The 24,723-nt window shown below is 42.4% G+C and overlaps 1 protein-coding gene across 3 annotated transcripts in view; it reads right to left on the minus strand.

Annotated features, from left to right (window-relative positions):
* Positions 1–24,723, minus strand: part of hip1 (huntingtin interacting protein 1) — a 351,738-nt gene that overhangs the window by 254,634 nt on the left and 72,381 nt on the right. For 2 of the 3 annotated variants that reach the window (XM_060847937.1, XM_060847936.1), the window contains exon 1: positions 24,717–24,723. This exon is cut by the window's right edge and continues 300 nt beyond it. The exons of the other annotated variant lie outside the window; for it this stretch is intronic. In XM_060847937.1, the coding sequence (XP_060703920.1) occupies positions 24,717–24,723 (7 nt within the window). The remainder of the gene's footprint in view (positions 1–24,716) is intronic. 3 annotated transcript variants of the gene reach the window in all.

Here is a 24,723-nt window from a genome sequence, read left to right on the forward strand (position 1 = left end):
GAGTATTACACAGATCAGTGACACTGCACACACTAGTGAACTCCACATTAGTGCCTCAGGCTTGGGTTTGTTGGTCTTCTATAATATGTCTCTCCTCCAAAATCACCTCAAAAGTATCCAGTTGAACAGTGCCTCAACAGGTAAACAGGAATAATGATTTCGTGCTGGTTCTCAAAAGTCATGGTTGAGTCATGGTTCTCAAAAGCAAATTTACTTCAAAAGTGAAATGTTGACTGTGGGATATCATAACAGAAAATGAAGCTTCTTCAGAGATGCAGTACATGCCATTCAGTGTAGGCCCACACAGTCATTCTGATTCTCAATATGGAATCATGAAAGAGAAATTAAAAACTCAAAGTGAAACTAAAATGTAAAGTCTGTGTAATGAGAATCATGCAACAGAATGAGAACATTGTGATTATTGCGACAACTCTTTTCAAAGAGTTTCTAAATAGTACTACTCCCTGCTCTTTGTCTATAATGCTGCAGTTTTTGTTTCCTTTCAGTGTTTATCCAAATACCTTTCCAAGTTATTGGATCTCCTTTCACCATCCTCAAATTCTTATTCCAATCCAAGAGAGGGAAGGGAAACCGAGAAGGGGAACAACTCGTAGCTGCAGAATAAGTTCTGAGGGTTGAAATGATGTGAGAGACAACTATTCACTTCCTCACTACAGGATCATGACTACATTTTAAACTCATGTCACATGTATGGATTACCAAAAAGCAATCAAAATAGGTTCTCTGTTTAAAGGATGTTTGAAGAAGAACGAATTTCTTAACATTATCAACTCAAGCAACAGCATTTGTTAGCAGCCACATAGTATGCTTTCCTTTATTGGTCAGAGTATTGAGTACAGGAGTTGGGAGATCATGTTGCGGCTGTACAGTGGTTGGGCCACTGTTGGAATATTGCGTGCAATTCTGGTCTCCTTCCTATCGGAAAGATGTTGTGAAACTTGAAAGGGTTCAGAAAAGATTTACAAGAATGTTGCCAGAGTTGGAGGATTTGAGGTATAGAGAGACGCTGAACAGGCTGGGGCTGTTTTCCCTGGAGCGTCAGAGGCTGAGAGATGACCTTAGAGAGGTTTACAAAATTATGAGGGGCATGGATAGGATAAATAGACAAAGTCTTTTCCCTGGAGTGGGGGAGTCCAGAACTAGAGGGCATAGGTTTAGGGTGAGAGGGGAAAGATATAAAAGAGACCTAAGGGGCAACTTTTTCACGCAGAGGGTGGTACGTGTATGGAATGAGTTGCCAGAGGATGTGGTGGAGGCTGGTACAATTGCAAAATTCAAGAGGCATTTGGATGGGTATGTCAATAGGAAGGGTTTGGAGGGATGTGGGCCAGGTGCTGGCAGGTGGGACTAGATTGGGTTGGGATATCTGGTCGGCGGGTTGCACCGAAGGGTCTGTTTCCATGCTGTACATCTCTAAGACTCTATGACATCAATCTGTAATTTTGAAAAAATGCTCAATCAGACCATCGACAACAAAAGTCACAAAGTAATTTTATTCCAAGTTGCTGAACTATGACTCTTAGCTCCTCACATCTTCAACACTCATTACTACTTCCCAGCAGCCACCCTCATCTATTGTTCTGAGGAGATTCAGGTCCTTGGTATCTGTTGAATCTACCACTACCAAACAACCCAAAAGTTTTAGACTAGACAGAGAAGCAAACCCTTGTTGAATTACATGTCGTAACATAACAGCTAATCTGAATAGCAGGTTCCCTCAAACAGCCACGTGATAAAGCACAAGCCAATTTGTTTTTGTGATGATGATTGAAGAATAAATATTAATCAGAACACTGGGTTAACAGCCATACATACTCTTCTTTGGAAGAATATCATCCAAGCAGAAGCCGCATGGGGTCTCAAGCCTACTTCACATTCAACAAAATTATGGTAGATCTAATTACTTTCCCAGTGCCATGGAAATTTCTACATGAAGCACAGTCAATATATGGAGCCTTTACCTCCCTTTAATGCAATTGGTGATTAAATAGATAATCATTCAGCACTCCCTCAGTACTGGATTCAGAAGCAGAAAGATGCCTCAACCAGGGAGTTACAAACAGTTCATCTGAACAATCCAATTGGTTTCAAACTACATTTGATGCATTCCTACCCCTGTCATCTACCATTCAATGTCAGGTTTTGTTCATTTGGCTTAATTGTTCCTGGGATTCAGTGTCAACGTTTGCTCAATAATGCTCCTGAAAAGTGCTGTGGAACATTCCACACTGGAGGTAATATCTAAATGCAAGTTGCTGTTGTTTATCGTGCACGCACCCAATGAGAATTTATAAAATGAGAGAACATTATTCAACAACTACAGGGCCTTAGTAATATAATAGACTGGGATGGGTAGAAGGTGACACCAGCAGTTGGAAACTTTAGCCATGAAATTCCAGCAATGTGGCAAATGTTCAGTTCTCTCCAACTGGCTCCAGGGCAACATTCATACTAGAAAGAGAAAGACCAAAGTATCTTCATCATTAATTTTGATTTATTTGCCTTTGGCTTTTACTTTTGAAGAAATACCACATCAGTCCAGTTGTTTTACAAGTTTCTTTGCATATTCATGCAACAAGATGGTGTGCCATTCAAAAGCAGCAAGTTGAGTTCCTACATTTCCCAAAAAAAAGCAGAAATCTTTTATTAACCACTTTACCAACCCTCAGCAACAATCAATGTTTTCACACTGTTCTGAGAATTGTAAGTGTGCTTTAATTTTAATATAAAGTCTTTATTTCTTTCAATTTAACAATTGAGCAAAATCTACTTTTTTGTTGTTTTCTAATCAATCTGTTCAACAATGTTATTAACCACATCCGCAGTAGGTAGGACTTGAACCTAAGTGGTCCTGACAGAGATCAGGAAACTACCACTACAGAAGAACCCCAAACTTGAGAGAAGTTACATTTCACTCCAGTCTTTAAAAAAAAGGTCTCACAGTAACTGCAGTTAGTTGACAAAAAGCGTGGCATTACTCAGCTTTCTGCATGTGGCTCTAAAGGTTACATGACTGCTGTATCAGCGCAGCATTTACAACAAGGTAATGTTTTAAAGACGCAATTGGAAGTAAACAGGTGTGGTCTAATCAGAAACTTGAACTGGATTATTTTTCAGGGAGCTTACAGAGGCCTCCCGCAATGCTGACTGAGGTGTACAAGATGTAAACTAGGATGTTTGGGTATTGTAGGAGTTCAGTGAAGATGGTTAAGAGATGTAACTTCCTTTTTCTACGTTTTGCAACCTATCATAATTCTTATTGTAGTCCAAGGAAGAAATTGATTAGTAAATGCCATTCTATTTATCCTAACTGTCATAATAGATCAGCTTGGCCAAGTGGAATGCACATTGTGCAGAATGTCAAAAGTCAGGGTCGTACTACATGTCCTAGTTGAACACATGCAGGAAGTGTCACTGGCTATACCAGCATGTGGTCTGGTATCTGGAATTTCAGCTATGGCTGAAGTCACTGTTGTGCATCCATGAGGCAGAGAACTACATGGAAAGCATGGTTAAGGAGGTGGTCATACCACACCTCTGGAACATAGAGGGAGTAAGGTAATGTGTGACTGCCAGATAATCTACCTAAACTAGGCAGGTGGCGCAGGAACCCTCTGAATCTATCTTACATACTAACTGGTTTTCCATTTTGGATATCAACTGAGTGCGATGGTTTCAGAAAGGAGATCTGCTCAAGTCAAATCTGTGACACCATGCGCAACTCAGCTGTATAGGAGGAGAGGAGGAAGAGCGAAAGATTAATATAGTGACGCAGGATTCCAGATGGGTGATCAGGCGTCATACAACACAGAAAAGTGCAGCACAGCACAGGCCCTTCAGCCCACGATGTTGTGCTGAGATTTAATCGTAATCTAAAATAAAATAACCTAACCCGCGCTCCCCTCAACTCACTGCTGTCCATGTGCATGCCCAGCAGTTGCTTGTATGTCCCTAATGACTATGCTTTCACCATGGAAGTAAAAACAATGACTGCAGATGCCAGAAACCAGATTCCGGATGAGTGGTGCTGGAAGAGCCGCTCTTCGGATGCTGCCTGAACTGCTGTGCTCTTCCAGCACCACTCATCCAGAATCTGCTTTCACCACTACCATTGGCAACACATTCCATGCATTCACAACTCTGTGTGTAAAGAACCAACCTCTGCTATCCCCTCTATGTCTTTCTCCTAATATCTTAAAACTATGACACAATCCTGCCCTGGGGAAAAGTCTCTGGCTATTGACTCTATCCATTCCTTGCATTATCTTGTACACCCCAAACTGGTCACCTCTCTTCCTCCTTCTCTCCAGAGAAAAAAATCCGAGCTCAGTCCACCTCTCTTCATAAGGCAAGCCCTCCAGTCCAGGCAGCATTCTGGTAAACCTTCTTTGCACCCTCTCCAAAGCATCTGTACCTTTCCTATAGTAGGGCGACCAGAACTGGATACAATATTCCAAGTGTGGTCTCACCAGGGAATTGTACAGCTGCAGCAAAACCTCACAGCTCTATAACTCAATCCCCCTATTAATGAAAGGCAAAACACCATGTGCTTTCTTAACAATCCTCTCCACTTGGGTGGCAACTTTTGAGGGATCTACGTACTTGAACACCTTTGTGTCATCTGCAAATTTACGACCCACTTCTCTGTATCCCATACTTCCTGACTTTATGAATGAGCCTACTGTCGGGAACCTTATAAAATGCCTTGCTGAAGTCCACATACACCACATCCACTGCTCGATCATCGTTGACCTGTCTTGTCACCGCCTCAAAGAACTCAATAAGATTTGAGACATGACCTGCCCCCCATAATGCCATGCTGACTGCCTTTAATCACACTATGCTTTTCCAAACAGTGATAAATCCTATCATTCAGAATTCTTTCCAAACCTTTGCTGAGCACTGACATAAGATCAGCTGGTCAGTAATTGCCAGGGATTTCCCCATTACCCTTCTTGATAAGGGAAATAACGTTCATCTCCTTCCAATCCTCCAGTACGACTCCCGTGGAGAGTGAGGAAGCAAAGATCTTCGCCAACAGCTTAGCAACCTCCTTTCTCGCTTCCTGGTGCAACCTATGATAAATCTGGTCTGACTCTGGGGACTTATCAATCTTAATGTTTGCCAAACTTTCCAGCACATCAACTTCCTCAATCTCGATCTATTCAAGTTTGTTTCACCACTCTCATTCACAACACGGTCCCTTTCCTTTGTGAAAACCGAAGCAAAAAACTCACTTAGGGCTTTCCCTATCAGCTCAGACTCCACGCACAAGTTCCCTCTGCTATCCCTGATCGGCCCTACCTTCTCCCTGATCATTCTCTCATTCCTCACACACGAGCAAAATGCCTTTGGGTTCTCCCTCATCCTTCCTTTCATGCCCCCTCCTGGCTCTCCTCATTCCATTTTTGAGCTCCTTCCTAGCAAGCCTGTAATCCTCTAAAGCTGTGCTAGATCCCTGCTTCTTCCACCTTATATAAGCTACTTTCTTCCTTTTGACAAGAAGCTCCTATGTTGTCCTCATCCAAGGCTTCTTGATCTTACCCCTTCTTGCCTATCTCAGAGGAACATTTTAATGTACCACTCACAACAACTGCTCCTTAAACAAAGAGTCTCCACATGTCTATCATGCCCTTTCTGTGGAACAATTTCTCCCAGGCTAATTCCCAATTCCTGTCTGATAGCATCATAGTTTTCCTTTTCCCCAATTAAATATCTTCCCATAGTAACTGCTCCTTTCCTTCTCCAAAGCTATGATAAATGTGAGGCAGTTGTGGTCACTGTCACCAAAGTGCTCTCTCACCGCAAGATCTGACATCTGTCCTGGCTCATTGCCGAGCACCAAATCCAAAGTGGTTTCTCCCCCCATTGGTCGGTCTACGTACTGAGTAAGGAACCCTCCTGAACACATCTGACAAAAAAATGGCTCCATCCAAACCATCTGCACTAAAGAGGTTCCAATCAATACTGGGAAAGTTGCAGTCACCCATTACAACAACCCCGCTACTTCTGCATTTGTCCAAAATCTGCCAACCTACGGGTTCCTCAATCTCTACTGCTATTAGGGGGTCCGTAGAAAACCCCCAATGAGGTGACTGCTCCCTTGCTGTTCCTAACTTCCACCCATACTGACCCAATACACAAACCTTCCTCGACAACCTTCATTTCTGTAGCTGTGATGCACTCTCTGATTAGCAGTGCTGCACCCTCTCCTCTTTTTCCACCCTCCTTGTTCTTTTTAAATGTTCTAAATCCTGGAACATCTAGCAACCATTCCTTTCCCTGAGAAACCCACATCTCCATTATAGCCACAACATCATAGTCCCAAGTATTGATCCATGCCCTAAGTTCGTCACTCTGATTTAGAGTCATAGAGTCATAGAGATGTACAGCATGGAAACAGACCCTTTGGTCCAACCCGTCCATGCCGACCAGATATCCCAACCCAATCTAGTCCCACCTACCAGCACCCAGCCCATATCCCTCCAAACCCTTCCTATTCATATACCCAACCAAATGCCTCTTAAATGTTGCAATTGTACCAGCCTCCACCACTTCATCTGGCAGCTCATTGCATACACGTACCACTCTCTGCGTGAAAGTGTTGCCCCTTAGGTCTCTTTTATATCTTTCCCCTCTCACCCTAAATCTATGCCCTCTAGTTCTGGACTCCCCGATCCCAGGGAAAAGACTTTGCCTATTTATCCTATCCATGCCCCTCATAATTTTATAAACCTCGATAAGGTCACTCCTCAGCCTCCGATGCACCAGGGAAAACAGCCCCAGCCAGTTTAGCCTCTCTCTATAGCTCAAATCCTCCAACCCTGGCAACATCCTTGTAAATCTTTTCTGAACCCTTTCAAGTTTCACAACATCTTTCTCATTGGAAGAAGACCAGAATTGCATGCAATATTCCAACAGTGGCCTAACCAATGTGCTGTACAGCCGCAACATGATCTCCCAACTCCTGTACTCAATACTCTGACCAATAAAGGAAAGCAAACCAAATGCCTCCTTCACTATCCTATCTACCTGTGACTCCAATTTCAAGGAACTATGAACCTGCACTCCAAGGTCTCTTTGTTCAGCAACACTCCCTAGGACCTTACCATTAAGTGTATAAGTCCTGCTAAGATTTGCTTTCCCAAAATGCAGCACCTCGCATTTACCTGAATTAAACTCCATGCCACTTCTCAGCCCATTGGTCCATCTGGTCCAGATCCTGTTGTAATCTGAGGTAACCCTCTTCGCTGTCCACTACACCTCCAATTTTGGTATCATCTGCAAACTTACTAACTGTACCTTTTATGCTCACATCCAAATCATTTATGCAAATGAAAAAAAGTAGAGGACCCAGCACCGATCCTTGTGGCACTCCACTGGTCACAGGCCTCCAGTCTGAAAAACAACCCTCCATCACCACCCTCTGTCTTCTACCTTTCAGTCAGTTCTGTATCCAAATGGGTAGCTCTCCCTGTATTCCGTGAGAATCTGACACTCCTGCATTAAAAGAGACACACTTTAAGCGATCCCTTTGTTCCATCACATGAAAAACCTTCCCAATAGATTCACTACATCCTGTTACTGCTTCATCTACAACTACTCCCGCTCAGATGTGTAGCTCTGGTTCCCAAACGCCTGCCAAACTAGTTTAAACCCTCAGACAAATCTCCCACCCAGGATATTTGTGCCCCTCCAGTTCAAGTGCATCTGTCCTGCATGTACAGGTCCCACCTCCCCCAGAAGGCATCCCAATGATCTAAGGACCTGAAGCTCTCCCTCCTGCACTAACCGTGCAGCCATGTGTTAAGCTGAACTCACTGGCTGTTCCTCACCTCACTGTCTTGTGGCACTGGTAGCAAACCTGAGAACACTACTGTACGCATCCTGCTCTTCAGCTTCCAGCTTCCATCATCTATCTGAGAGAGGGCTCAGTCTCAGTTGTGTTGATGCTTGCTTTCTTACTGCCCACCTCCTAATTTCACTTGGACAAAGTGAGGACTGTGGATGCTGGAAAGTCACAGTCAAAACATGTGGTGCTAGAAAAACAGAACAGATCAAGCATCATCCAAGAAACAGGAGAGTCAATGTTTTGGACATATGCCCAGCATCAGAAATGTCACTTGCCATTTTTGTCCTTCCTGTCGTCAGCTTTCCCACCTTTCCAATTTGATTGTACCCACAGGCTCTCAGTCCTATTCCTTGACTATGTTACAGCCAGAAAGGAGACTCCAGGATGGTGCACTTGCGATATTAAAGAGTTAATTTGCCCTGCTGACCTGCAGGAAATTGGATGTCCCGAGGCTAGGGTGGGATACTTCTGACTTGCAGGTAGATTGTAAGGAATTTACATTCCCATCCTTTGCCATTCAGAGCCATTTAGATTACCATCTCCTATTATTCAGAGATAATTTACATTTGAATCATCCCCATTCAGAAATCAATAACAACATTACAGTTGGGATTTTGGCTACTCCCTGTCATTAAAAAAACGATTTGCAACAGATTTGACCATTAAGGGATCACTTAAATTATATGTTTCTGGAGATGATGTGGTCACTGCATTGTGTCTTGAGTGGCATGTGACTGTGAGGGAGTGGCTGGGGGTTGTCTTGTGGGCATTGCTAACTGTGATGTAAAGATTTTGTATAAAGGAAGAACTATTTCCTTTGTTCAGGGAGACCTCTCAACATGCTTCGCAAACATGGCAAAGAGTGTTAAGAGTTTCTCAGCTTGTACTGTATTTGCTAAATAATATTTGGTTGTTGTTCACAGAAGTTGGCGTATTGTAATTGCATCAAGTGTGTAAGAATCTCAAGAAAAAGAACTTAACAAACTGCCTTCCTGTTGTCAGGGTCAAAGATGTCACAGAGTGGCTGTAAGACATCATTTCTGAAAAAGGCCAGCGACAGTCCACACTGGTTAAACATTGAGATTCTAAGAGCAGATAGAATGGAGTTAGTGAGGAAATTTTAAAACAGGGCCTCATCTCAATAATCTCATGATTACTCCACTACCACATGCCAATGAGCATAGGAAGAGAATAATTATTTAATCAAACATGTGGTTGGAAAATTGGCCTAAAAGGGAAGAGTTTAGACTTGAGGCATTCGGACCAGGTCTGAGGTAGGTAGGACCTGCAAAAGGTTACACTGTAATAGAACTGGGTCTAAAAAAGTTGATTTGCAAATGCAGCTGGGAAGGGTTTAAACCAGTTTGTCAAGGAAACAGAAGTAAAGGGCACGACCAAATTGGAAGGATGTAAAGCTGATGTAAGGAGCAAAACGGCAAGTGAAATTAGAGGGAAGCAGAAAGAAAGTTTAGAATGTAGAACAATGTCAAACAGACAAAGTTAATGGCCCTCAACCCCAATGCATGCAGCATTTGCAACAAGATAGATGATTTAAAGGCATAAAATAAATGTGATCTAGCTGCCACTGTTGATACACGGCTGCAGGGTAATGAAGACTGGAAACTGAATGTACATTTACAAAGTACAGGCATAAAGGAATCATAGGTTGTGTTGTCTTAATGAGGGATGGGATCAATACATTAGTACGGAAGGATCTCTGGTCAGGAGAGCAGGCTGTAGAATCTGTTAAGGTGGAGCTTATTTTCCATTCAGCTGGCTAGTCTCAATGGTTTCTTGTCTGGTTTTGTGCAGTGTTTGGTCTCCTGTTTTAGCCTTAATGCGCCAGCAATAGGAAAATTGTTCTTCGCAGCCCATAGCGGTTAGTTTTGTGGAGTAGTGTTTGACCAGCTGCTCACTGTTTACGGGGAGTACAGCTCAAAGCCCAAGTGACTGTGCGACCTTTTTCAGAAAATCATTTTCTTCCAATGCCCCCTCTCCTGACAGCAGTGATCTGCCAAGGTGTGCAAAAACATGAAAAAGCAGGCTAGATGTTTGACTTAATAGTTGAAGAATAAATGGGCCAAAGAAGGGGTGGGACACGGTACAGAAACACAACATCTAGGGCAGATAGAGTCATAGAGATGTACAGCACAGAAAGAGACCCTTCGGTCCAACTCGTCCATGCCAACCAGCCATCCAAACCTAATTTCATCTCTTTGTCAGCATTTGGCCCATATTCCTGTAAACCCTTCCTGTTCATATTCCCATCCAGGTGCATTTTAAATGTTATGATGTCAAGGAGCTGGTATTGGACTTAGGTGGACAAAGTTAAAAATCACAAATCACCATGTTATCATCCAAAAGGTTTATTTGGAAGCACTTTCAGAGCACTGCTCCTTCATCGGGTGGTTGTGGACTAGGACAATAACAAACAGAATTTACAGCAAAAGATTGCAGCATCTCTCTCATATGCTGCAGGCAAGGATGCCCCGAGGCATAGTACACTGGCGAGACCATGCAGACGCTACATCAATGGATGAATGGACACGGTGCAACAATCACCATCACCGGGTGCTCCCTCCAGTTGGGGAAGACTTCAGCGGTCAGACATTTGGTCTTGGATCTTCGGGTGACCATCTTCCAAGGCAGACTTCAGGATAGGAAACAATGCAAAGTGGCCGAGCAGAGGCTGATAGCCTCAATTGGGATCTTGGATCCATGTCACACGATAGGTGACCCAACTACACTATACACTTACTCACAAGACTCACATGCTCACACACAGCCTCTCTCATAAATATACACATACAACTCCCACACTCTCAACCAAGCAAACACTCTCTCTCACAGGCTTACAGTCCATCACACTCTCTATCACTGTCTCACACACACACACACACATACTCTCTCTACCAAGCCTGCACACACACCAACACATATTCTCTCACATGCACTCGCACTTTCTTTCTCTCTCTCAAGCATGTGCACACGTGTATATGTGGTGAATTTGTATTTACAGAATTACATTTGAGGATACATTCTATTTTGCTCAAAAAAATGCACTTTCTGCATGCAGTCAATCCATGTAATATTCTGTAAAGTCCACTTTGGAAATAGAACCACTCTGACTCAAGACTGAGATACAGACTGACTCTCACCTTAAACCTCTAATGATTTGCTTGAACTGAGATGTCACCTTTTTTTTAATAAAATCTTAAGTTAAGTTATCTCGAGAATGTGACTTAAAAGTAGCTCTGGGATTTACATATTAATGAACCAAAATCTGCAACACATTATAAAAAAGTGAAAGACTTAACAATCTAGGTTTGTTCAATATATCTTTTCAGTTGCATGAACTGCTGTCAGTTCTGTGTTTTATGGTCTTGCTCCACAACCACCCGATGAAGCAGCAGCGCTCCGAAAGCTAGTGCTTCCAAATAAACCTGTTGGACTATAACCTGGTGTTGTGCGAGTTTTAACTTTTAAATGCTGTGAATGTACCAGCCTCCACCATATCCTGTGGCAGCTCATTCCATATACACACCAACTTCTGCATGAAAATGTTGCCCCTTAGGTCTCTTTTATATCTTTTCCCCTCACCTTAAACCTATGCTCTCTGGTTCTGGGCACCCCCACCCCAATGAAAAGACCTTGTCTATTTATCCTATCCATGCCCCTCATGATTTTATAAACATATGTAAAGGTCACCCCTCAGCCTCCGACGCTCCAGGGAAAACAGCCCCAGCCTATTCAGCCTCTCCCTATAGCTCAAACCCTCCAACCTTGGCAACATCCATGTAAATCTTTTCTGAACCCTTTCAAGTTTCACAACTTCTTTCCGATAGGAAGGAGACCAGAACTGCACGCGATATTCCAAAAGTGGCCTAACCAATGTCCTGTACAGCTGCAGCATGAACTCCCAACTCCGATACTCAATGCTCTGACCAGTAAACGAAAGCATACCAAACACCTTCTTCACTATCCTATCTAGTCAAAACAATGACACTTTTGTAAGGGAGAAGGACAGACAAAAGGCAGCACATGGTCAGTGAAGGAGAGAGAGAGAGAAAGAAACCTACAATGCTAATTGACACAGCAGTGAATCTGCGCAGTTACTTCCTTTGTTAATTGAATTCATGTATCACTGGACATCGGAGTGCATCTAGCAAAATTTAACAAACAGTGAAATTCACAACTGATCCTGGAGAAACCAGTGTGGGAGAGCTCACAGCAAAGGTTCAGGTAAGTGCATAGCTTTAAGTGTAGCCTTGCTGTAAATCTCCAACAGGGAGTGACCAATACAAGGAGGATGGATTACACCCGAATTGGAAGGGGACTAATATACTGGCAGGGAGATTTGCTAGAGCTACTTGACAGCACTTAAACTAGTACAGTTGGGTGGGGTGGGGCATGACGCAGGGATATAGTGTGGAAAGAGATCAATCGGAGACTGGTCACTTAGGAAAAGGAGTCAAACAGGAACAAAGCATTGAACAAATTTGGGCTGACAAATTCAACTGCATTTATTTCAAAGCAAGAGGCCTAACAGACAAGGCAGATGAATGTGGCTCATTACCTTATTGTAATTGTATTATAGACCCCCACCCCGCACTCCTCCCACCAACAGTCAGTGGGAAATTGAGAAACAAATTTGTAAGGAAATTTCAGTTGTCTGTAAGAAAAATAGGGTGGTTATGATAGGGGATTTTAACTTTCCAGATATAGACTGGGACTGCCATAGTGTTATGGATTTAGATGGAGAGAAATTTGTTAAGTGTGTACAAAAATATATTTTCTGATTCAGTATGTGGATGTACCTACTAGAGAACGTGCAAAACTTGACCTACTCTTGGGAAATAAGGCAGGGCAGGTGACTGAGGTGTCAGTGGGGAATGCACTTTGGGGCCAGTGACCATAATTCTATTAGTTTCAAAATAGTGATGGAAAAGGATAGACCAGATCTAAAGGTTGAAGTTCTAAATTGGAGAAAGTAAAAAATGAGGTCTGCAGATGCTGGAGATCACAGCTGCAAATGTGTTGCTGGTCAAAGCACAGCAGGTTAGGCAGCATCTCAGGAATAGAGAATTCGACGTTTCGAGCATAAGCCCTTTGATGAAGGGCTTATGCTCGAAACGTCGAATTCTCTATTCCTGAGATGCTGCCTAACCTGCTGTGCTTTGACCAGCAACACATAAATTGGAGAAAGGCCAATTTTGACGGTATTAGGCAAGAACTTTCAAAGCTGATGGGAGGGAAATGTTCGCAGGAAAATGGGAAGCCTTCAGAAATGAAATAACAAGAGTCCATAGACAGTATATTCCTGTTAGGGTGAAAGGAAAGCTGGTAGGTATCGGGAATGCTGGATAACTGCAGAAATTGAGGTTTTGGTTGAGAAAAAGAAGGAAGCATATGTCGGGTATAGACAAGATAGATCAAGTAAATCTTTAGAGGAGTATCAAAGCAATAGGAGTATACTTGAGGAAATCAGGAGGGTAAACAGGGTTAAGGATAATCCAAAGGGTTTATATAAAAACATTAAAGACAAAAGGGCAATCAGGAATAGAATACTGCCCCTCAGAAGATCAGCAAGGCGGCCTATGTATGGAACTGCAGGAGATGGGAAAGATACTAAACTAGCATTTTGCATCAATGTTTACTGTGGAGGAGGGCATGGAAGACATAGAATGTGGGAAAATAGATGATAACATCTTGAAAAATATTCATATTACAAAGGTGGTGGTGCTAAATGTCTTGAAACACATAAAAGTGGATAAATCCCCAGGACCTGATCAGGTATACCCTAAAACCCTGTGGGGAGCTTGGGAAGTGATTGCTGGACCTCTTACTGAGATATTTGTATCATCAATAGTCACAGGTGAGGTGCCAGAGGACTGGAGGTTGGCTAACATGAAACCAATATCTGAGAAAGGTTGTAAGGACAAGCCAGAGAACTGTTGATGGATGAGCCTGACGTCAGTGGTGGGCAAGTTGTTGGAGGGAACAGAATTTACATGTATTTGGAAAGGCAAGGACTGATTTGGGATAGTCAGTATGGCTTTGTATGTGGGAAATCATGTCTCAAACTTCATTGAGTTTTTGAAGAAGTAACAAAGAGGATTGATTAGAGCAGAGCAGTGGACATGATCCAAATGGACTTCAGTAAGGCATTCGACAAGGTTCCCTGGGAAAACTGGTTAGCAAGGTTAGATCTCATGGAATACAGGGAGAACTACCAATGTGAGTAAGAACAGGCCCTAAAGTAGAAGGCAGAGGCTGGTGGTAGAGGGTTGCTTTTCAGACTGGAGGCCTATGACCAGTAGAGTGCCACAAGGACCGCTGCTGGGTCCCTGCTTTTCGTCATTAGTAAAAATGATTTGGATGTGAACATAGGAGGCATGGTTAGTAAGTCTGCAGATGACACCAAAATTGGAGATATAGTGGACAGAAAGAAAGTTGCCTAGATGTACAACAGGATCTTGATCAGATGGAGTTTAATTTAGATAAATGTGAGGTGCTAAATTTTGGAAAAGCAAAATCATAAAAGGTCCTAATGAGTGTTGCTCAACAGAGACCTTGGAATGCAGGTTCACAGTTCCTTGAAAGTAGAGTCACAGGTAGACAGGATAGTGAAGAAGGCGTTTGGTATGCTTTCCTTTATTGGTCAGAGTATAGAGTACAGAAGTTGGGAAGTCATGTTGCAGCTGTACAGAACATTGGTTAGGCCACTTTTGGAATATTGCATGCAATTCTGGTCTCCTTCCTATCGGAAAGATGTTGTGAAACTTGAAAGGGTTCAGAAAAGATTTACAAGGATGTTGCCAGGTTTGGAGAATTTGAGCTATAGAGAGGGGCTAAACAGGTTGGGGCTTTTTTGCCCTGGAGCATTGGAGGCGGAGGGGTGACCTTATAGAGGTTTATAAAATCATGAGGGGCATGGATAGGGTAAATAGACAAGGTCTTTTTCCTGGGGTAGGGGTGTCCAGAACTAGAGGGCATAGGTTTAGGATGACAGGGGAAAGATATAAAAGCGACCTAAGGGGCAACGTTTTCACGCAGAGGGTGGAAGCTGGTACAATTGCCAGGTCTACGAATAGGAAGGGTTTGAAGAGATATGGGCCAAGTGCTGGCAAATGGGACTAGATTAAATTAGGACACAAGGTCAGCATGTCCTTACGTGCTATCAGGACAGACTGACGGGCAGAGGGGGTGGGGTGGCCTTGTTGGTAAGGGAGGATATTCAGTACCTTGCGCGGGGGGACCTAGAGTCAGGGGATGTAGAGTCAGTGTGGATAGAGCTGCGAAATACTAAGGGTAAAAAGACCCTCTTGGGAGTCATCTACAGGCCCCCAAACAGTAGTCTGGATGTCGGATGTAGGATGAATCAGGAGCTGAAATTGGCCTGTCGCAAAGATGTTACTACAGTTGTTATGGGGGATTTTAACATGCAGGTAGACTTGGATAATCAGGATGGTATTGGACCTCAGGAAAGAGACTTTGTGGAGTACCTCAGAGATAAGATTCTTAGAGCAGCTGGTGCTGAAGCTGACCAGGGAGAAGGCAATTCTGGATCTGGTATTGTGTAACGAACCAGAATTGGTCAGAGACCTCGATGTGAAGGAGCCATTGGGAAGTAGTGACCATAATACATTAAGCTTCAATCTGCAATTTGAGAGGGAGAGGGTACAGTCGGAATTGACAGGACTTCTGTTGAATAAAGGGAACTATGGAGCTATGAGGGAGCTGCTGGCCAAAGTTCAATGGTGCAATACCTTAGCAGGGATGACCGTGGAGGAACAATGACGGATATTTCTGTGTATAAATGCCGAAGTTGCAGGATCAGTTCATTCCTAAAAGGTAGAAAGATCCTAGGAGGAGGCATGGGTGGCCGTGGCTGACGAGGGAAGTTAAGAAACATATAAAGTTAAAAGAGAAAAAGTATAACATAGCAAAAATAAGTGGGAAAACTGAGGACTGGGAAGCTTTTAAAGAGCAACAGAGGATTACTAAGAAGGAAATCCACAGAGGAAAAATGAGGTACGAAGGTAAACTGACCAATAATATAAAGGAAGATAGTAAAAGCTTTTTAAAGTATGTGCAAGGCAAAAAAATGGTTCGGACTAAAATTGGGCCCTTGAAGACAGAAACAGGGGAATATATTACGGGGAACAAAGAAATGGCAGAAGAATTAAATGGGTACTTCAGATCTGTGTTCACTGGGGAAGACACAAGCAATCTCCCTGAGGTAACAGTGGCTGAAGGACCTGAACTTAAGGGAATCTATATTTGCCAGGATTTGGTGTTGAAGAGACTGTTAGGTCTGAAGGTTGATATGTCTCTGGAACCTGATGGTCTACATCCCAGGGTACTGAAGGAGGTGGCTCGGGAAATCGTGGATGCGTTAGTGATTATTTTCCAGAATTCGATAGATTCGAGGTCGGTTCCTGAGGATTGGAGGGTGGTTAATGTTATACCACTTTTTAAGAAAAGTGGGAGACAGAAAGCAAAAAATTATAGACCAGTTAGTCAGACCTCAGTGATGAGAAAGATGCTGGAGTCTATTATAAAGGATGAAATTACGGCACATCTGGATAGTAGTAACAGGATAGGACAGTGTCAGCATGGATTTATGAAGGGGAAATCATGCTTGACTAATTTTCTGGAATTTTTTGAGGATGTAACTCTGAAGATGGACGAGGGAGATCCAGTAGATGTAGTGTACCTGGACTTACAAAGTCCCACACAGGAGGTTAGTGAGTAAAATTAGGACGCATGGTATTGGGGGCAAAGTACCAGATTGGATTGAAAATTGGTTGGCTGATAGGAAACAAAGGGTAGTGATAAACGGCTCCATTTCGGAATGGCAGGCAGTGACCAGTGGGGTACCGCAGGGATCCGTGCTGGGACCGCTTTTTACAATATATGTTAATGATATAGACGATGGTATTAGCAATAACATTAGCAAATTTGCTGATGATACAAAGCTGGGTGGCAGGGTGAAATGTGATGAGGATGTTAGGAGATTACAGGGTGACCTGGACAAGTTAGGTGAGTGGGCAGATGCATGGCATATGCAGTTTAATGTGGATAAATGTATAGTTATCCACTTTGGTGGCAAGAACAGGAAGGCAGATTACTACCTCAATGGAATCAATTTAGGTAAAGGGGCAGTACAGAGAGATCTGGGTGTTCTTGTACACCAGTCAATGAAGGCAAGCATGCAGGTACAGCAGGTAGTGAAGGCAGCTAATAGCATGCTGGCCTTCATAACAAGAGGAATTGAATATAGAAGCAAAGAGGTTCTTCTGCAGCTGTACAGGGCCCTGGTGAGACCATACCTGGAGTACTGTATGCAGTTCTGGTCTCCAAATTTGAGGAAAGACATTCTGGCTATTGAGGGAGTGCAGGGTAGGTTCACGAGGTCAATTCCTGGAATGGCGGGAGTACCTTACACTGAAAGACTGAAGCGACTGGGCTTGTATACCCTTGAGTTTAGAAGACAGAGAGGATCTGATTGAGACATATAAGATTATGAAAGGATTGGACACTCTGGCAGCAGGAAACATGTTTCCGTTGATGGGTGAGTGCCAAACCAGAGGACAGCTTAAAAATATGGGGTAGACCATTTAGGACAGAGATGAGGAGAAACTTCTTCACCCAGAGAGTGGTGGCTGTGTGGAATGCTCTGCCCCAGAGGGCAGTGGAGGCCCAGTCTCTGGATTCATTTAAGAAAAAGTTGGATAGAGCTCTCAAAGATAGTGGAATCAAGGGTTATGGAGATAAGGCAGGAAGAGGATACTAATTAGGAATGATCAGCCATGATCATATTGAATGGCGTGGAAGGCTCAAAGGGCTGAATAGCCTACTCCAGCACCTATTGTCTATTGCCTATTGGACCGAAGGGTCTGTTTCTGTGCTGTGCATCTCAATGATTCTATGACTCTATGACCTGTGACTCTACTTCAAGGAACTATGAACCTGCATGCCAAGGTCTCTTTGTACAGCAACACACTTCTTCAAAAAACTCAATCAAATTCATGAGACACTTTCCCATGCACAAAGCTATGCTGACTATCCCTAATCAATCCTTGCTTTTCCAAATACATGTAAATCCTGTCCCTCAGGATTCCTTCCAACAACTTATCCATCACCAATGTCAGGCTCACCGGACTTTAATTCCCTGGCTTTTCCTTACCACCTTTCTTAAACAGTGGCACTACATCAACCAACCTCCATTCTTCCAGCACCTAACCTGTGACTATCGACGATCTAACTATCTCAGCAAGCGGCTCAACAATCCCTAGCTTGCCACAGAATTTGAGGATACACCTGATCAGGTCCTGGGGGTTTATCCACCTTTATGCATTGCAAGACATCCAGCACCTCCCCTCTGTAGTATGGAAAGATAAACTCGCACACCTCAATTGCAAATTTGCAACTTCCAAATCATGACTACACACTTGGTCAGTCTGGGGTCTGAACCCTTGACCTTGGCGTTATTAGCACCACATTCTAACCAACTGACACAGATGAAGGAGATTTTAAGTTTTTATTGGACTTAAGTATAAGGCCCAAGACATCTCAACAAATCTTTGAAGCAACATTTTGACAAAGCAACTAATCTTCTCATTTGCATTTTTCACTTTCAGGTAAAATGGGTATCCAAAAGCCAGTTTGATTTAAAACTCAGTTTAGAAAACAAATAACTGGGTTCACTGAATTTTTAATAAACTTTAACATCAAGACGATTTGAGATACGGTCGTCAATAATATTGACATTTTGTTTTGTAAAATTATTTTAATTTCAGCAATAAATCTTGCAGCTTCACTCTGGGTTAACAGATTCTCAAAAGGACCATGTTACTCGTCTATATGGTGATCATAACTATTGGCAGTTTTTCCCAGTATCGTCACAGTGCCCAACCTCATCTTGTAATGCTGATGTAAACATTACGTTGCCACCCACACAAACACAATTATTTGCTTTACATAAATCACCTCCTACCCAATAAAGCCAAAATTAACTGAAGCAAACTCCACTGTTGACCAGTTAAAGTGAGCAGTTTTTTATGCTATAATTTCCGTACAACAAGAATTATTCTACAGTGTCACGCACAATGTATTACTCCATGCTACAGCTGTTGCCCTTAAAACAAACAAGTCTGATTGTTAAGTAAACATAAACTTACAACACAATTTGACTGTTGTGTGGACAGGAAATTTTGCAAGTAAAAATATACACTGGGGTTTATATTGCACTTTTTAACCACCAACTAACGTCTGAAAACACATTTAACTAAATCAGCTAATAGGACCAAGTAAATTCTCACAAGGCGATTTTTTTTTGTAATCCACTCATAGGACGCAACTGGAGAAGTATTTATTGCCCATCCCAAGTTGCCCTTCAGGTGATGGTGAGCTGCACTCTTGAACTGCTACAGTCGATGTGTGTTTGGTAAACTATGCTGTTCGGGAGGACATTTCAAGATTTTGACCCAACAACACAAAGAATGATGATATATTTCCCGGTCAGAATGGTGAGTGGTTTGGAGAGAAAATTGCAGTTGACGATATTCCCACGTATCTGCTGTCCTTTTCCATTTGGGTGGAAGTGGTCATGGTTTGGAAGGTGCTGTCTAAACATTGCTGGTGAATTTGTGCAATGCATCTTGTCATGTTCTAATGAAGGCAACTGAGCAGAAACTCATTGATGCTGCCTGGCCTGCTGAGCATTTCTACTTGTTATTTCAGCTCTCTAATGTTGCTGCTACTCTATGACTCTCTAAGTGGATGTTTCTGAATGTGATGCCAGTCAAACAGGCTGCTTTGTCCTGAATGGTGTCAAGCTAGAGTGTTATTGGAACTGCATTCAACCAAGCAAGTGGGAAATATTCAAACACACTCCTGACTGGTGTCTTGAAGATGGTGGACATATTTTGGGGAGTCAGATGAGCTACTTGCTGTGGTGGTCATGGCCTCTTGCGGCCATTATAATTATAGGGCTAGGCTAGCGTAGTATCTGGTCAATAGTAACCCCCAGGATGTTGATAGTAGTGATTTGATGATGGTAGCGCCATCAACGCCAAGGGGTAGTGCCTCTTATGACAGACAGTGATAATCTCCAATTTGTGTGGTACTAATGTTAGTTACCACTTTGCAGTCCAACTCTGCATTTGGACATTGCATGATTTTCAGCATTTGTGTCTGAAACAATCTATCATCAGCAAAAATCCCTACTTCTGACTTATGATGGAGGGAAGGTCAATGATGAAGTAGCTGAAGACTAGATGATGTTCGGGCTCAAGTTTCCTGAGAAAATCCTGCAGAGATAAAGACCACCAACAACCACAACCATCTTCCATTGTGCTAGTTACCTCCCCCTCCCTCCCTCCCTCCACCCCCAATCGCCCAAATCCTTTGTCGTTTCCAAATGACTCATTTTGCTAGGGATCCTTGATGTCACACTCCGTCAAATGCAGCCTTGATGTGAAGACCTTCAGGTCTGTGATTCAGCTGTTTTGTCGATGCCTGAACCGAGGATGTAATGAGCTCAAAAGTGGAGTGGCCCTGGCAGAACCCAACTGGGCAACACTGAGCAGGTGTTGCTTGATAGCACTGTTGATGACACCTTCCATCATTTCACTGATGGTTGACAATGATCTGACAGGGCAATAACTGGCCAGGGTGGATTTATCCTTCTTTTTGTGCACAGGTCACAGCCGGGCGGTTTTTCCATATTGTCAGGTAGATACCAGTGTTGTAGCAGATAATCTGCTTTTGGTGATATTGACTGAAGGATAATTATTGCCTAGGACTTCGGGGAAACTCCTCTCACTCTTCGAAAATGGATTTTGTTTTTCAACATTCACCGAAGGACGCACAGACCCTTAAAATTTTATCCAAAAAAACAAAATATCTTGTTATGCAAAATTGTGTTCGTATTGTTTGTGGTTTTCAAAATTCTGGAGCAAGATTGAAACCTGGCAATCAAAAATGAACAATACTGCCACAGCTTCCACAAAATTACACGGATTGGTCGAAAGCGCCCAGACGGTGACACATTTGCTTCTTGGTTTTTCTGATGTATCTGTGTGTTCACATTCTGACAAAAAAAACTGATAAAATGCTCCGGAAACTTGCAGCAAAGCAACTCCCAACCTTCTCTTTGCTGAGCTCCAGTACAATTGGATCCTTTCTACACATTTCTGGGCAATAGGCAGTAACAACAGCAGCACCCAGCTGCTAAAGGAAGCTCAATAGCACGCATCAGTTTTTTAAATTATTCATGGCTCTCTGTCACGCCAGCAACTTAATTATAGCTTCAGTCGCCAATCTACACAGGAGAGACAGGGAAGGACATACAATGGATTTAATGAGATACAAAGAGCTCAAACTTGAGAATAACTCTGATGCAAAAGAATTCTTGCTGATATCTTAAAGTTATGAAATTGGAGTTGCAACAGAACATCATAATTAATAAGTTGCACATACATAGCACTTTAAACATTTATTCCTCAAATGACTAAATAATTTTCATGTTGATCATCATGTTGCTGTTTGCAGGAGAGTGACAGCATATGCATATATATGTGTGTGTGTGTGTGTGTGTGTGTGTGAGAGAGTGAGTGTGTGAGAGAGAGAGAGTGTGTGAGAGAGAGAGAGTGTGTGAGAGAGAGAGAGTGTGAGAGTGAGTGAGTATGAGAGTGAGTGTGTGTGAGAGTGAACAAAAATGCCAGAGCCACAGAGTGAGACTCATGAGAAAGAGTTTGAGAAAGAGAGAGCACAAGAGAGTGAAAGAGGGTTGTAACACTGGAGAAGTGGCAAGATGTCAGCAGCTCAAAAAGGTGGTTCAGCACCACCATCTTGTTAAGGGCAAAACGTTAGAATTAGACTTAGGTGTTAATGTCACGTGTACTCAAGCACAGGGTTACAGAAGTACTGTGAAAAGTACACAATGGCGCCATTCCCTGCACCACCTTACATACACAGGTAGCTGGGTACAAAATCTTCCTTTCAAAGTAGAAAAATAAAGAAGTAAAAGTTCAACATTATGTTTTTCTTAGTACAAAATAGGAAATTAAACAAAGCAAGTTAAACATGCCCACAATCTTTGAAAGAATGAAAAAATGCAACCCTACAGCACTTTTGGGATACCTACTTTACAGACGACCAGATGGCTCCTAAGCAGGGGAGAAATATTAGGCGAAGTGACAGAAATCAGGGCCAAAAAGAGGTATATTTGAAAAGAGACATCCATAAAATGTAGTAAATGAATTAGCACTATTATGAGAGCTGCTTCATTGATTCCTTACCCTAGAGTCAGCCATTCTGCGCACCTAGTTTAAAAGCTGCATGAACTGAATTCTCACATTATTATGGTCAGGTTCTAGTATAATTAAAACTGAAAAGAGTATTCTCAGAAAGGAATCTACTCAAGTAAAAGCATATTGCTCAGGACAAAAAGACATGCAAATGTGCTGCAAAGCTGCAGTGTTTCCTTCACACTGACAGATGGCATTCTACTCCCAAAACTCATTGGGCACACCTCCTGGGAGAACATGAATCCTCCAGCAGGACAACTGTCCTCGAGGACTTCACATGCTCCCCAAGCGAAAAGTTCTCATTTAATTCTGCTGATAGAAGATTCACCTTAAAAGAATCACATGGCAAATATTTAGGTGCAGAATCTTTGGACCAGCCAAATTGTTTATCACAAAATTGTGCCTATTTTCCTCCCAAGATCCCCACATACATTCTCAGGTTATTGAACCTCCACAGCAACAAGTTGGAAAGAAATGCTCAAGTGGTAACTTGGTTCAATGGGCAGCAATGCGAATGAGACAGTTGTATTTGCAAGCTTCATGACAAGATCTGAACAGATTCTGTGTTAAGGTATCAGTGCAATCCTGAGGGATTCCTGGACTTTAGACCATTCCATCTTTTGGTAAGGCATTAAAACAAGGCCGATCAAAGTTACAAAGCACACAACACCAGGGTATTATCAAACTGGCTTCTTTGAAAGCACTAGCTTTCAGAGCACCACTCCTTCCTCAGGTGTTTGTGCAGCAGGACCGCAAGACACTGAATTTATAGCAAAAGATTACAGTTTCATACATGTAAAATGATATAATTGACAACCCTTAATTGTTGTTAAGTCTGTTAAATGTATCATTTTGCTTGCATGACACTGTAATCTTTTGCTATAAATTCTGTGTCTTATGGTTCCAAATAAATTTACTGGACTATAAGCTGGTGCTGTGTGATTTTTAACTTTGGCTCCACCACATCACATCTGTCTATCAAATGAGAGATGTGAAAGATTCCATGCCTCAGCTTGTACTCTTCAGGAATCTTGACCATTTCGTCAACACCAAAACACAGATTTATCTTACACCTTTTCATTCTTTTCCAATGTGTAAAATGGCTGCCAAAGTTATACACACATCACTAATTTGAGCAATGTAATTAAATATGTATGAAGTATACGGAAGGAACATTTTCAGGATCTGTAGTAAAGTGCTGTAAAAATCAAGTTCTCTCTAATGGCCCTCATGTATCCAATCACAATTAATTATATCTAAAACTCAGTGGCCAAGACACTAGGTATGGCTAATACTTTGGAAAGTCACAATATTTTCTAGAAAATGAAGCAACAGCAAATGAGCAACATGAAACCCACTCAGCCACTATCATAGCACAATCTGTGAGAAGAAATTAATTTTATAATCGACATTTGAGCAATTGTACTCCCACCACCCCCCACCCCCCGTTTACAGTCTGAAATCCAAAAAAGTTACTCCAGTTTCAACAAGATCACAACACACTCCACTAATTAAAACTGAAAGAATTGCGGAAATCAGAAACAAACAGAAACTGCTGGAAAAACTCAGCAGGTCTCGCAACATCTGTGGAGAGAAATCACAGTTCAGAACCAGTGACCCTTCATCAGAACTCCACTAATTGGTCATTTAACAGGAGGCACATTCAACCAAGAAGTTATTCAATAAGGTACAAATAGCATATATTGCATGTAGTTGTTATCTTGTAATATTGCGATTCTGAGCAACAATTGCATTCTATCAATATCATTATTACTCATCGATTCAAATCTCTCTGAAAGAAAATCATTTATTGTAAGCAGTCAATTTCCGCTCCATGAATTCCCAAGATAAACTTTTGCCTGGATGTGGAGGCAGCAAGAACATTTGTATTCAGAAGGGGTGAGAGTCTGGCAGATGGGGGAGGGAGGGTCAGGAGGAAGTGCTCCACACAATATGCTCAAGACTGCGTGGGTTGCTCATGCTAAACAGGGCTCTCCCCAGCTGCCAGCAGTAGCTCACTATGCTGTTCACTGATCGAAGCCAGTGAACATTATACAACTGTATACCAACACTAATAAATGCCATACTGAGAACTGAACAGCTTTCGTTTATTGATTTAACCCAATGAGCACTGTAATAACAGCAGATCTGTCCAAACAACAATTTCCCAATTGTTTAAAAACCTGAAAAAAGCCTACATTTGAACATCTGCAAAACAACAGCATATACATTTAGTAAAAATAATCTAAATTATACATGCTGCTTCCACAAATCCAGCCTCATCGACCCAGCCAACAAGGCTGACTAAAGCTCCGACAATGGAGTGCTTTTTTCTACAGCTCCCTTTTGTAACACATGCACAGAGAGCTGCAGGGAACCTGGTCAGCTCCCCATAACAAAAAACATAACACTTCATACTAAGGGTTAATATTATTGGTCCCAGAAATTTCTCACTGCTTAAAAAGACTCCCATCTGGGATTCTGCTTTTTGATCTCCCAGCCTCCCATCAGTTACACACACTTACCGTTTTT

The sequence above is a fragment of the Hemiscyllium ocellatum genome, chromosome 31 (assembly GCF_020745735.1).
Source record: "Hemiscyllium ocellatum isolate sHemOce1 chromosome 31, sHemOce1.pat.X.cur, whole genome shotgun sequence".
In the NCBI taxonomy this organism is placed as follows: domain Eukaryota; kingdom Metazoa; phylum Chordata; class Chondrichthyes; order Orectolobiformes; family Hemiscylliidae; genus Hemiscyllium; species Hemiscyllium ocellatum.